At 42.2% G+C, this 13,328-nt stretch overlaps 1 protein-coding gene across 1 annotated transcript in view; it reads right to left on the bottom strand.

Moving 5' to 3' along the window:
* Nucleotides 1-8,683: 8,683 nt before the first annotated feature.
* The window catches only part of Efhb (EF-hand domain family member B), a 63,134-nt gene continuing 58,489 nt past the window's right edge, over nucleotides 8,684-13,328 (bottom strand). The window contains exons 10-12 of the mRNA XM_028766684.1: nucleotides 11,406-11,618; nucleotides 10,541-10,722; nucleotides 8,684-8,857 (exon numbers count right to left, since the gene is read on the bottom strand). Coding sequence (XP_028622517.1) covers nucleotides 8,684-8,857; nucleotides 10,541-10,722; nucleotides 11,406-11,618 — 569 coding nt within the window. The remainder of the gene's footprint in view (nucleotides 8,858-10,540; nucleotides 10,723-11,405; nucleotides 11,619-13,328) is intronic.

Genomic DNA, 13,328 nt, shown 5'->3' with positions numbered 1-13,328 from the left:
TCCTTTCCCTGTTCCCTCTCTCTCTCTCTCCCTCTCCCCTTTCCCTGTCATATCTCTGTGTGTATCTTTTTCCCTGTCCTCTGTCTGTGTCTCTCTCTGTCTCCATATCTCTCTGTCTCTGTGTCTCTCTTCTTTCCCTTATCTTTCTTCTGTCTCTGTCTCTCTCTCTGTCTCATGTCTCTCTCTCTCTCTTCCCCCCCCCCTCTCTCTCTCTCTCTCCCTCTCTCTCTCTCTCTCCTGGCAATAGTTGGCTGGACAATGTCAGCATCCATTAGGACTTCATAAATTCATATCCTTCAATAACCCTGCTCTCCGTGTTCTTCCATCATGCAGATTTGTCATGCCCCAAATGCTGTGATAACCAACAACTATTCCAACTCCAGAAGCTCACTTGCAAAAGCCAAAAGCCTCCTTTTTAGCTTTGCTAAAATGGCCCAAATCACTGGCCTGCCATTTCGCTCAGTGTCACCTCCTTACACACCTTTGTTTCCTGAGAGATCACTCCAGTAGTGTCCTCTGTTCGAACTCGATTCCTTTTCCCCTCTTTTTCATCATCTGAAAGTGAAATGCCATCCCTAACAAGATCGCTTCTCCAAATCTAACATGTGCATGGTGGCTTGGGTCTGTAGTGCTGGCACTTGAAAGGCAGATGCTGGCATAGTAGTAGTTTAGGTTATCTATGGCTATACAGCAGTTCAAGGTCAGCTGGGTTGCATGAGACTCTGTCTCACAAAAAAATAAAGATAAAAGTAAAAAAGAGAGAAGAAACAAACAAAAAAAGCATCCAAAATTGAGTGACCACACTCGTGATCACATACAGGAGAGGTCTAGAAATCTGATTCGTTTTCTTGAGCAAAATGATACCTACTGAGACATGAATTTCTTCCTTATGCTCCCTTACTCTCGTTTTTTGCCTGCTGCCGGTTTGCAAACGTTTCGGTGCTGTTGCTATCTGCCGTCTCCATCTCTATCTCATATAACCCTGTGCCTCTTCCCATCCTCAGACCCTTTCTGTGGCTCCTGTATTATGACTTCTTTCTCTCTGGTGTTCACATTCCTTCCCACACCAGACCGACTCTACCACTTCTGAAGAACACACGGAAGTCATTGTCTTCCTTCTTTGAAGCCTATTGAAGAGTTTAGTCTTTGCTTACTTTCTCTAACAGGCACAAATTATCATTCATCGGCACGTTTGCTTGAAACAATGGCCACCTCGGCAGGTGTTAGAGGAGCCCCTGTTAAGGTTGCCAGAGACAGCTATCTACACTGTCGGATCTCATCTTTACTTGTCTACACGTGACATTTTCCACCTTCTCAACTCTACCCTTGGCTAAGCGTCTGGTGGCACTAAAAATTCCTAAATGCAAAAGTAATCGCCAGTTTCCCAGTTGTGCACGCGGAAGAACAGAGGAGGGTCCGCTTTCCCACCTTCATGGATGGCACTCTTCATTCTTCCGGTCCTCTAAAAGTATTACTGTTTAATCAGAATACTTTTCCTCGGTTCCCTCACACCTTTTGAGAAGCCACAATGTTACAGATAATGGGGTAGGTCTAATTTATACTACGTCCTCAGGAAAATTCTACTATAGAGAGCGGAGGATCACTTACAGCTAGTTATATAAAATGCAGAATGATTACCGTCTTATGAAGGTACAGGAGAATCGGAGTTCACAGAAAAAAGGCATGTAATTTTCCTCTAGAAATACAGTAGCAAAACTAGATTTTGAACTACTACTTAAGTAAGGGATAGAGGGGCTTGAGAGATGGGTCACAACTCACTGTAACTCCAGTTCCAGGGGATCTGATGCCCTCTTCTGGCCTAAGTGGGTACTGAATGAGTGGGCTACACTCATCCAAGCAAAGCACTAATACATATAAAATAAAAAATAAATACCTTTAAAACAGGTGGAGGCAGAAAGACCATATGTTCAGGTCAGCCTTGGCTGTATGATGAATTCAAGGTCAGCCTGAGCTGCCTGACACTAAATCTCAAAAAGTTAATTTTTAAAGATAAATATGTAAACTCTACCAACCAACCTCCACTTCCAGCCCTGCTTGCCTTTTGTTTAAATCTTTTAAAATATTATTAACTGGGGGTAGTGAGATGTCTCATGGAGTAAAGACATTAGATATGAAGACTGGTGACCTGAGCTCAATCTCTAAGACCCACAATGATCGAAAGAGAAAAATGTCTCCATGTTCTCCCCTAACCCCTATAGACAAGTATGTACACACACGAACACACACACACACACACACACACACAAATAATAAATAAATGGAATAAAAGTTTAAGTACCTTCTTAGCAAAAAGAAATAAATAATAAAATAAAAAGTTGATTTTAAGACCTAGAACAAGTAGAGTAGAAAAGCAGTGAGAATTGTCAAATTTATCTGAGTCAACAATAAATACCTGCTAGTAAAGTAAGAATGGCAGGGGTGAAGGCGAGCCAAGGAGTCAGGCCACATTAGCAGATGGAGAACACAATGTTATCTACAAGTTGATGATACCTTCCAGTCAACTTTTATACAGCTAAAACAATGTTGAGTACTTAACATACCTTTCCACAAACATCAAAACAAACTTACAAATTGATTACATCTTCAGTTCTCTCCATTTTGAAAGACCACAGCGTTTAAGGTTAGATATCTTTACAAGGTTATAAACTGAGAGAATAGCTGATTCATTATTCATATCCAATGTTCCCAGTTTGCTCCCAGGAGGGGTCTGATTGGTGAACCAAAATCATTAATGTTCTGCAGTTAGAATAAGTGAAGCACGGAGCTGGCAGAATATCCCATGCTGGAGACTATGATTGGCTGCAATTAAAATCAAGGAATCAGCACTATGTATCAGGATAAATACAATTTGGAAAGGGTGTGTCATTGCAGCAAATAGCAGAAAAAATAACTAAATCATGAGTTAGAAACCATTGGAGGCATGAAGCTTGATTGAAATTGTAGTTTTCTGTTCTTTATTAATTCAAAGGCGAAAAGCATGAGTCACAAGATATTCATATTCTGTTTGAAAAAAATTCAAGTCCCCAGCACCCAGTACCTTGTCACAGCCTAAGTCAGTATGCAGTCAGAGCAAGTGTCTCACATCGGTACTCATGGAGTGCACTGTGGCTGATTTCCACCAGGCCATTGACTCTTCCTCAAGCCCTGGTCAAAGATGGCTGAAGCTCATGTTAGCTGGGTTCACAAGTCAAAGACTGCCTCTTCAAGCTTGCATCTGCAAACATAAGACATCAGCAAACAGCACAGATACTGACCTTAACTAAAGATAAACTAGGAAGTGTCAGTGCATAGGACATTAATAAAGACAACCCAGGGAAGCATGGAGAGATTTCTGGCCAGAAATCTGCCAGGCACCAAAAACAAACAGGTCTTTGACCGACAGAAGGAGCTTCTAGACACTGCCAATGTGACAACTCAAGAAAACTCCATTTTGTGCTAGACAACCATTCTAAATTCCAAAAAGACAAGCTCCTAGCAACTCTAACTCCTTGCCTGCTCCCCCAGATTGTAAAATAGTTATGAAATGATAAACTGCTTGCTCTAGTTTCTATAAACTATTTATTGCTATGTGTAGGGGAGTGAGGCAGTTCCTCACATAGCTGTAAATTCCTCAGGAATAGTAATTGTTGTTTGCCTTTAGAAGTCTCTTCCCTTGTAGCTGGGCCCTAGTTCTAAATCCATCCATGGGAACTAAAGTCAGCTGAAGCTTAAATTAAAAAAAAAAAAAAAAGCTAATTACAATCTATAGCGAGTCTTTGGTCTTCCTCAGTAAATTTGAACTCTGTAGTACCAGGTACAGCTTAACTGTAAATTCTAGTTAAAACACTAGGTATACCCTATGTCTGTCAGTAATACCAGGTCATTATAGGTTGTCAAGATTTAATCAGACTCAACATGTGAGTCAGGATCTCTATTCAACCCAGGTTGCCCTTGGACTCAGTCTTCCTGTTTCAGTCTCTTTCTTTAAAAAAAAAAAAAAAAATTATTTATTTATTTATTTTATTTCATGTGTTTGAGTGCTTTATCTGCATATACACCTGCTTGCCAGAAGAGGGCATCAAATCCCATTACAGATGGTTGTGAGCCACCATGTGGTTGCTGCGAATTGAACTCAGGACCTCTGGAAGAGCAGCCAGTGTTCTTAACCACTGAGCTGAACCACCTCTCCACCCCCCCTGTTTCAGTCTCTTAATGCTGAGATCATAGGTATGAGCAACTACATTCAGAAAAAAGTAACATTTAAAATGTATTATTGCCAGGCAGTGGTGGCGCATGCCTTTAATCCCAGCACTTGGGAGGCAGAGGCAGGCAGATTTCTGAGTTCGAGAGTTCGAGGCTAGCCTGGTCTACAGAGTGAGTTCCAGGACAGCCAGGGCTACACAGAGAAACCCTGTCTCGAAAAAAATAAAAATAAAAATAAATAAATAAAAATAAAATGTATTATTGTATGTGTGAATAGTAGGATGCTTCACATGCCATGGCCCACATATGGAGGTCAGAGGACAAGCTTGTGGAGCGCAGAAATCAAACTCAAGTCTCCAGCCTTGCATCTCAAGTACCTTTACCCACTGAAGTGTCATGCTAGCCCTGATAACTTTTTTTTTTTTTTTAAAGATTTATTTATTTATTATATATGAATACACTGTAGCTGTCTTCAGACACACCAGAAGAGGGCATCAGATCTCATTACAGATGGTTGTGAGCCACCATGTGGTTGCTGGGATTTGAACTCAGGACCTCTGGAAGTGCAGTCAATGCTCTTAACCACTGAGCCATCTCTCCAGCCCCCCTGATAACTTTTTAATGAAAAGGATGAAGGAACTTGAAGAAAGTAGCTCATGCCTGTAATCTCAGCACCCCAGAGGCTAAGGGAAGGAGAAATCCTCTTAGGACAAGGCCAACCTGGGGTACATGGTGAGTTCCAAGGCAGCCTAGGCTACAGAATAAGGCCTTGCCTTGAAGGGGGCAGAAGAGGGAAGAAGGCGGGGAGGGAAGAAGGAAAGGAAGGGTAGAGAGAGAAAAAAAAAAGAGAGATGGGGGAAGGAAAAGAGCTCACATACATGTAAGCTCTTTGTATGCATGAGTCAAGAGTCAACTCAGCTGCTATTCCCCAAGTGCTGTCTATCCTATTTTTGACGCAGTCGCTTTCTGGAACCTGAAGCTTACTGATTAAGTTGATTAATGAGCCCCAGTGTTCTGCCTGTCTCCCACTCTCTTGCACTAGGTTTACAAATTCACACAATATTGGCTGAGCTGTCTCTTCAGCCAGAAGATTTCATTTTTATGGTTTTTAACCATAATCTAGTAGATAAACATGAATGTACCAGTACACTTTTTATCACCTGTGACAGATTATAATTCAAAATAACTTTAGAATAACAAACTGCTAAATAATTGTGAAATAACAAACTTAACAAAAGATAACAAATAGTTTCATACGGTTAAAATATACAGAGGTAGATCTAGCTAATAAAAGTTAGAAAGGCGATTTACAGTGTCATTGTCATCCAGGGTACGATTGTGAGGTCCTCAGAATACATATTCTGCTTCCTCTCTGTCCAGCTTCCACTCTCCTTATGATGGAAAAATCTACTTGTGGCCACAGGCTAGTGATTCAATATTTTAGCATTACTTTCTCAACAACCTGACAGTATTTCCAGTACTAAAGTCCTATGCTTATTATGAGCTGAACAAGGACAGCAATACACACACTAAGGAAAACTACAAGTCTGTTTTGTTTGTTTTGTTTTGTTTTGTTTTTGTTTTTGTTTTTTGAGACAGGGTTTCTCTGTATATTTTGAGACAGGGTTTCTCTGTATAGCCCTGGCTGTCCTGGAACTCACTCTGTAGACCAGGCTGGCCTCGAACTCAGAAATCCGACTGCCTCTGCCTCCCAAGTGCTGGGATTAAAGGCGTGTGCCATCACTGCCTGGCTAGAACCACAAGTCTTGAATCCCACACAAAAAATCTGTGGGCCACTAAGATGCTCAGAGCAGGAGAAAAGTCCTCCCCAAGGAAGAGCACACCAACTGTTTATTCAATACCAGTTAATCACCCCTGAAAATATTCATTATACAGACTGACAGGTTATATTTAAAAATATACATATGTACATGTAACAATAGCTAATAGCTGGGACAGAATTCATAAATTTGAAAGACAGCAGGGAGGAAAGAGAAGGGAGAAAAAAATGTAATTATTTTATAATCTGAAAAATAATTTGAAATAGGTAGATACACCTCTAATCTAGACCTTTGAGGTAGGACAACACATTCCCTTTGTCCAGATCTTGAGGCAAGAAGACACATCTTTAATCTAGGCCACACCTTCGGATGAAAGCCTAGATAAGAACATGGAAGAAGGAAGCCTTTGCTCTTTGCCTGCTCTCCCTCACCTTGCTAGCAAGTGCTTTCCTTTCCTGACATTACAACTTACTTCTTCAGGATTTCAAGTGTACATTGAAAACTAGCTGAGACATCTTGCTTGTGGACTGAGAAACTACTGGATTCTTGGACTTTCTGTTCCTAGCCAGTCAATGTTGGATTAGCTGGACTGCAGCCTGTAGGTCATTCCAATAACTCCTCTTTCTGTATATAAGAATAAATTTGTTCTATAAGTTCTGATGCTCTTGGGAACTCTGACTTATACACCAGGGTCTTCCCAATTTTAGAACTTCAACAGTGAGAGCTGGGGTTTGTGGTCCTATGGCCATTGGCAATCTAGGTATACAAGAGGTCCTGGGTTAGAACCAACACCTTTAGATGGAGAGAGGGAGGGAGGGAAGGAGGAAGGGAGGGAGGGAGGGAGGGAAGAAGGGAGGGAGGAAGGAAGGGAGGGAAAAATCAGTACATTGCCCTGCTTTCTTTATATTGTGAGGTGAAGCACAATATAGACATCTTGCTCTGACACATGTATGGTCAGGTGGACAGACGGATGGGCAACAGAGACATAAACAGTTGTATAAGTGGTCTGATAAATTCTTAACTATTGCAGGGGTGAATGTGATAGACTGGTGTTTTCCTTAATAGAATGATGTCACCACAGCTTGTAAGTGTAAGGACCCAGGAAGAGGACCCCAACTCAAGTCCCAATTAGCGCGCACCCAAGGAGACACGAGAGACTTACTTGATGCAATGGCAAAAGGCAGTTTACTAACAAGGGCCCTTGGATCGAAACTCATCCCACGCAGGGGAGAGAATTTCGATGAAGACCCCAGGAAGTTTAGAACTTTTATAGGGGGAGGCACAAGGGGGAAGGGAAAAGTGGGAAATTCTGGCGCGGTTACATATGATTGGATATTTCAAACATCAGCACTTTGCGTAAGCAATCATTTTGACAGGTTGGATGGCCCACTATTTTTGACCATGAAGCCTCAGACCTTCTAGGATAAACACCAGGTGGCCCATTACTCACTTGGGCATGTTTAGACTGGTCAAGATATGTCTTTGGTTGTTTCTACATTTCTGGTCACCTCGTCCCTAGAGGGGCTTGATATTTTTATTATGGCTATTCTCAGCAAGCTCAGCAAGCTGTCCTGCGGTCTTTGCCAAGTTGTTTGTGGTCTCTGCTGAGCTGTTTTAATTTTTACCCTTACATAAGAAGCTACCAATGAATCCTGGAATGAGAGACTCATGCTTGACCTCTGTGGGCATGTGGGTGTGAAGGGCGGATTCCTGCACACCACTGCGTACTACTTCTATGGGTTTTCTGTAGTTCTTGATTTTTTTGGGGGGTGGGGTGTTTATGAGACAGGGTTATTCTGTGTAGCCCTGGCTGTCCTGGAACTCACTCTGTAGACCAGGCTAGCCTCGAACTCTCGAACTCAGAAATCCGCCTGCCTCTGCCTCCCAAGTGCTGGGATTAAAGGCGTGCGCCACCACAGCCCGGCCGAATTTTTTTTTTTAATTTTTTTTGTAGTTCTCCAAAATATTTTTTTTCTGTTTTTGTTTTTGAGACAGGGTCTCACTGGATAGCCTAGGCTTGGCTAGAAAGTTAATCAGGAAGCAGAGAGAGGTGAAAAAATGTTAAGAAGATAGTAAGCTAGTGGCCATTGCACAGTTGTTGGGTCTTAAGATGGCTTCCTTCACCCTGCTTCTTTCAATAACCTGCTCCTCTTGGGTGCATTAGAGACCAAAGGCACTATAAGAAACAATCTTTTCCTATCAGAGCCTAAATACAGTAACAAAGTGTTGGAGACAAAATAGTATGAACTTGGCATCACCGAACAACCGAATTTCAGATGTGCTAAAATGAGTGGAGTTCTTAGGCCTGACAAACATTACTAACTTTCATCATCGTTCTAAGCTGTGACCACCATGAGGCAGAAGGGTCTTTTGACAGCGTTTCCCTGTGTAGCTCTGGCTGTCCTGGAACTCACTCTGTAGACCAGGCTGGCCTCAGACTCAGAAATCCGCCTGCCTCTGCCTCCCAAGTGCTGGGATTAAAGGCATGAGCCACCACTGCCCAGCGGGGCAGAAGGGTCTTAACAGCATTTGTCAATGTCCTTAGAGGCATTCGAATTCACAAGAAGATGAAGTCGTATACACAGGACAGGAGTTAAACCAAAATGACAGCCAAGTTCTAACATAACAGTAATACCAGGACATTTTAGATGAATATAGATTTAATCTCTTTTCCTTAAATCTCTAAGTTCCCCAAAATATCACATGGCCGTTTTACACTTGAAGAGGTCCGCATGCAGTAGCTCATCTAGAACGTTCCTGATGGTTTCAACACACACTTCTCCTCGCTGGTGTTTTTTTGAGGCAAGATTCCATACATTTTCAAATTCTTCTTCAGAAAGCTTGACTCCAATGTTAGTTAATATATCTGAAATCTAGAAACAATGAATTTAAGTCCAGACCAAGATTTATGTTTTTAATTTTTGTATTTTTAAAAATTAAGTCCACAAAATAAAATATATATTTTAAAAAAACTTTTTTAACATTTAATGGGACAGTCACTGGTCCCCCCCAAAAGTACATGTGTCCACATATGCATATGTGCCTATACATATAAAATGAGTAGATATCAAAATTGCAGTACTTTTCAGGCATAGTGGGAGAGCATTCCTGTAGCTCCAGCACTGGAGAAGCCACAGCAGGAATGTTGAAGTTCAAAGCCAGCCTGGGCTATATGGTGAATTTGAGATAAACCTGTGCTGTAGAGTGAGACTATCTCTCGTTCTTACTTTTTAAAAAAATAAATAAATAAATAAAGGAGTGACAGTGCTTGCTGGCAAGACTTTAATTTGATTTTCTAATCCCACATAATGGAAGGAAAGAACCAACTCCCTCAAGTTTTCCTGACATCCACACATACTCGAGCATACATAAAATACATACACACACACGCAGACACACACACGAATAAATTATAATTTTTAAAAATGAAACGTGAGTAAATTGAAGGAAGAAAAGAAGGTGGACATGATCGTTTGTGCTTGTCATCACCGCACTTCGAAGGCAGAAGCAGGAAGGTGGTCTTGAGTTGAAGGCCTACCTGGCCTACATACTGAGACCTTGTTTGAAAGGGGAGAGAATTATATAATATACTTGGAGAGGGTGGAGAAAAAAAACTTTGCAGCATGTTATAACCAAACTGAATATCGTTCATCAAGAATCCTATATTCAAGCCAGGCGGTGGTGGCACATGCCTTTAATCCCAGCACTTGGGAGGCAGAGGCAGGCAGATTTCTGAGTTCGAGAGTTCAAGGCTAGCCTGGTCTACAGAGTGAGTTCCAGGACAGCCAGGGCTACACAGAGAAACACTGTCTCGAAAAACCAAAAAAAAAAAATCCTATATTCGAGAATCCCTATACAAACTGTAATTCTGAAAATTCAAAAATAATAGCCATGGGCTGGGGCTGGGGCTAGCGCTGGGCTCAGCTCGTAAAACTCTTGATAACCATGAACAAACCCTGATTTGATCTCCCGCACCACAAGTACCAGGCACATACCTGCATTCAGGAGGTGGAGGTGGGAGGATCAGAAGTTCAAAACCAGCTTCATCTATCCAGCTGATTCGAGGCTGGCCTGGACTACACAGGTTGATAATAAAATTAATAATGATGGTGATGATAGTAATAATAAAATAATAATAATAATAAATATTGTGCATCAGATTAGAAGCAATATGTAATTCCTGAACTCAATAGGAGGAATCAAGAAGAACATGATTTCAAGTCCAGCCTGGGCTACCTAGCAAAGCTCAACCTCAAAACAAACAAACAAAAAAAAAACAGTAAAACACTAGTCAAGTATGTTCGTTTATGCCTGCAACCCCGATGCTTTGGGAAGCTGAGACAGGAAAACAACCAATCACTGTAGGGCTAGCCTGCGCTACATAGTGAGTACCAGGCCAGAGCAGGGTAAGCAGTGAAGTGCCATCTCAAAATAAATAAATAAATAAATAAATAAGTAAATAAATAAATAAACAAAAGACAACAGTAACTAAAGTGGTCACAATAATAATAGCGATCTATCATTGCCAAGTCCAAAGTTTGAGGTGATCTCTGTACCTCTTCCTTTGACCTGGTCTTGAAGAAGTCTCTCTCGAATACACCTTTCTGGGAGAAGATGGAGGGGTGCAGCAAGGAGTAAGCATTGCCGTCTTCACCGTAGTTATTCATGTCACTGACTCGACGAATCCGGGGGGCAGGGATGTCAGATCGAATGGTTGGAACACCGTAGATGGGGTAACCTGGGTCATCAATGAGGGAGAAAAGGACACTCTGAAACTCAGCTGTAGAACAGTAGCCATCGGTCGCACGTGACCACGGAATCCTTGAAATGTAGCTAGCCTAGACAACAAAGTACTTAAGCCTAAAATCCAAAGACTGCATAGAAAGGAGAGCATAGCCAAGCGCAGCAGGATTCACCTTGGTTCCAAGGACTTGGGTGGCAAGAATACTTGAGCACAGAAATCCAAGTAGAGCTTAGGAAAGCATTCAACCATCTCGCTCATGAGAGTCTCAGTTTTATTACTATAGAATTGCTTTTTTTTTTTTTTTTTTGGTTTTTTGGTTCTTTCGAGACAGGGTTTCTCTGTGTAGTCCTGGCTGTCCTGGAACTCACTCTGTAGACCAGACTGGCCTCGAACTCAGAAATCCGCCTGCATCTGCCTCCCAAGTGCTGGGATTAAAGGCGTGCGCCACCACCGCCCGGCAAATTGCTTTTTTACTTGAGCCATCATCAAGTGGTCAGTCAAACTTACCTGTGAGACCTCAGAGTGCTTAAAACAACACACAGTTAAACTTAAGGCCCAAGGCCTTGAGAAAGAGTCAAATGCAGAGAGGAACTAGGAACACTGCAAGGACACACTATGATCACTGCATTTCTGGGTGTGCAGATCGCTTAATTTGACAAGGAATGTGGCATGCTTACATATAGAAGGAACAGCTCCAACAACAGCGTTGATCTCAGAAGAAGTTGTCTTATACTTGTCAGAAACTTTGTCACCTGGTCTCAGGATTGTCCGGAGGGTCTCTTCTGAACTTCCTGGTTCTTTGGGGACAATGTCTTCAGGATTTATCAGAAGAGTTGGTTCAACTTCTCCCATGCTAGTCTCAGTAACATTTTCACAGTCTGGTTTTTTACCTTTAAGAAAAACCAGAAAGAGGAGACAAGAAAATACAGTAAGATGTCAGTTCTTGGTACCTGATGTTCTGTAATAAGTTGGATTATTTGGTTCAGCAGGTATAGGCACTTGTCTCTTGCCACCAAGCCTGATTAGAGCCCCGGGACCCACATGGTAGAAGGAATGAACTGACTCCCTCAAGTTGTTCTCTGACCTTGCACTATGCACTATGACATGTACAGCCCCATATATGCCACCCACAGTAGAACCCAGAACGTCATGGAAGTTAGATAAGTACTCTACCACTCAACTATCTCCTCTGTTCTCTCATTAACTTGAGCTTAGCCTGTTTAACTTGAACTATACCGATTTCCCTAAGACTGACCCCTAGGTGGAGAAGACATACTTGGAATCAAAGTTCAACACATGAGCTGGAGAGATGGCTTAGTGGGTAAAGGTACTTGACACCAAGCCTAACAACATGCTGGAAAGAGAGACTTAACTGCTACATGTTGTCCTCTATCTCCATGTATGAGCTGTGACATATGTGTGAGCACACACACACAAAATGTGGTAAAAAAAATTATTTTTTTAGATTTATGTATTTTGTTTTATGGGGGGTTTTTTGTTTTTGTTTGTTTGGGGGTGGAGTTTGAGGTGTTGCCATTGTTTTTTGTTTATTTAGTTGGTTTGTTTGGTTTTGATATTCGCCTGTGTACGTGTATGGACATCAGGGGTGTGACTGGTGCTGTCGGAAATCAGAAGAGGCATCAGATCCCCTGGAACTGGAGATACTGATGGTTGTGAGCCACCATGCGAATGCTGAGAATCCTGGGTTCTCTGCATGAGCAACAATTGCTCTATGCCACCATCTGCAATGTGAAAACTTAAAATAATAATAATAATAATCCCACATTTACTCGGATTGAGAGGCAGAGAAGAGATAAGAACATACTGTGAGATGCCCCACCCCCACCCCATCTCTCTGCTTCTCTAAGAAGCTTCCTATAAATTAGTGTGCAAAGAAAAGCCCAGGGCTATGGGTGGCTCAGCGGAAACGGGGTGCGGTTAGCATCTGGGACCAAGCGCTCCGCCAAAGGGTGAGAAAAACTTGAGGTAGAACTGAAACTGCAGAGTGACTTTGTGAGTCACTTAAGGACGCTGACTTCCCTTCAACACGCTAGCTATTCCACAGACACCACTTGAGGGCACTGTGATGTTTCCACAGCCATAAAAGAGCGCTGGGAAATGCTCGCAGAGGTTGTAAACTGAGATCTCCAAGAGACTGTTCCCCAGGAATCTACAATATGAGGGGCTGCCTTGCCTTGGAAGGTAGAGAGCCTCTACCCAGACACCCGGATAAATGAAGGGGTGGGCGAGGGAATGAGACAGACATACACACACATCCCTAAAGGCAAAAAACTGCACGGTTTGAAAAGTGATTGGCCATAAAACTGAAAGGTGGCCTTACAGTCCTTTCCCCTCCCACTCAAAAGCCTGCTGTGAGACAAAATGTAGCAGACAAAAATGAGGGCATGGGTAGTGGTACAGGCCTATAATCCCAGCAGTAGAGCGGTTGAGGGGAGGGGAGGGAGAAAGGGGTCCAGACGGGGAGGGGGGGAGTGGTAAATTCTAAAACAGCCTGTAATAAATAACAACAAACCTTGACTCAAGAACAAGACCAGAAAACAAGAAAAAGACAAAGAAAAAAAAAAAAGAGGGAGGGAGGG

This window comes from Grammomys surdaster, unplaced genomic scaffold, assembly GCF_004785775.1.
Source record: "Grammomys surdaster isolate TR1022 unplaced genomic scaffold, NIH_TR_1.0 169, whole genome shotgun sequence".
Taxonomy (NCBI): Eukaryota; Metazoa; Chordata; class Mammalia; order Rodentia; family Muridae; genus Grammomys; species Grammomys surdaster.
The sequence above is the reverse complement of the archived record's forward strand: the minus strand, read 5'-3'. Positions and strand labels throughout refer to the sequence as shown.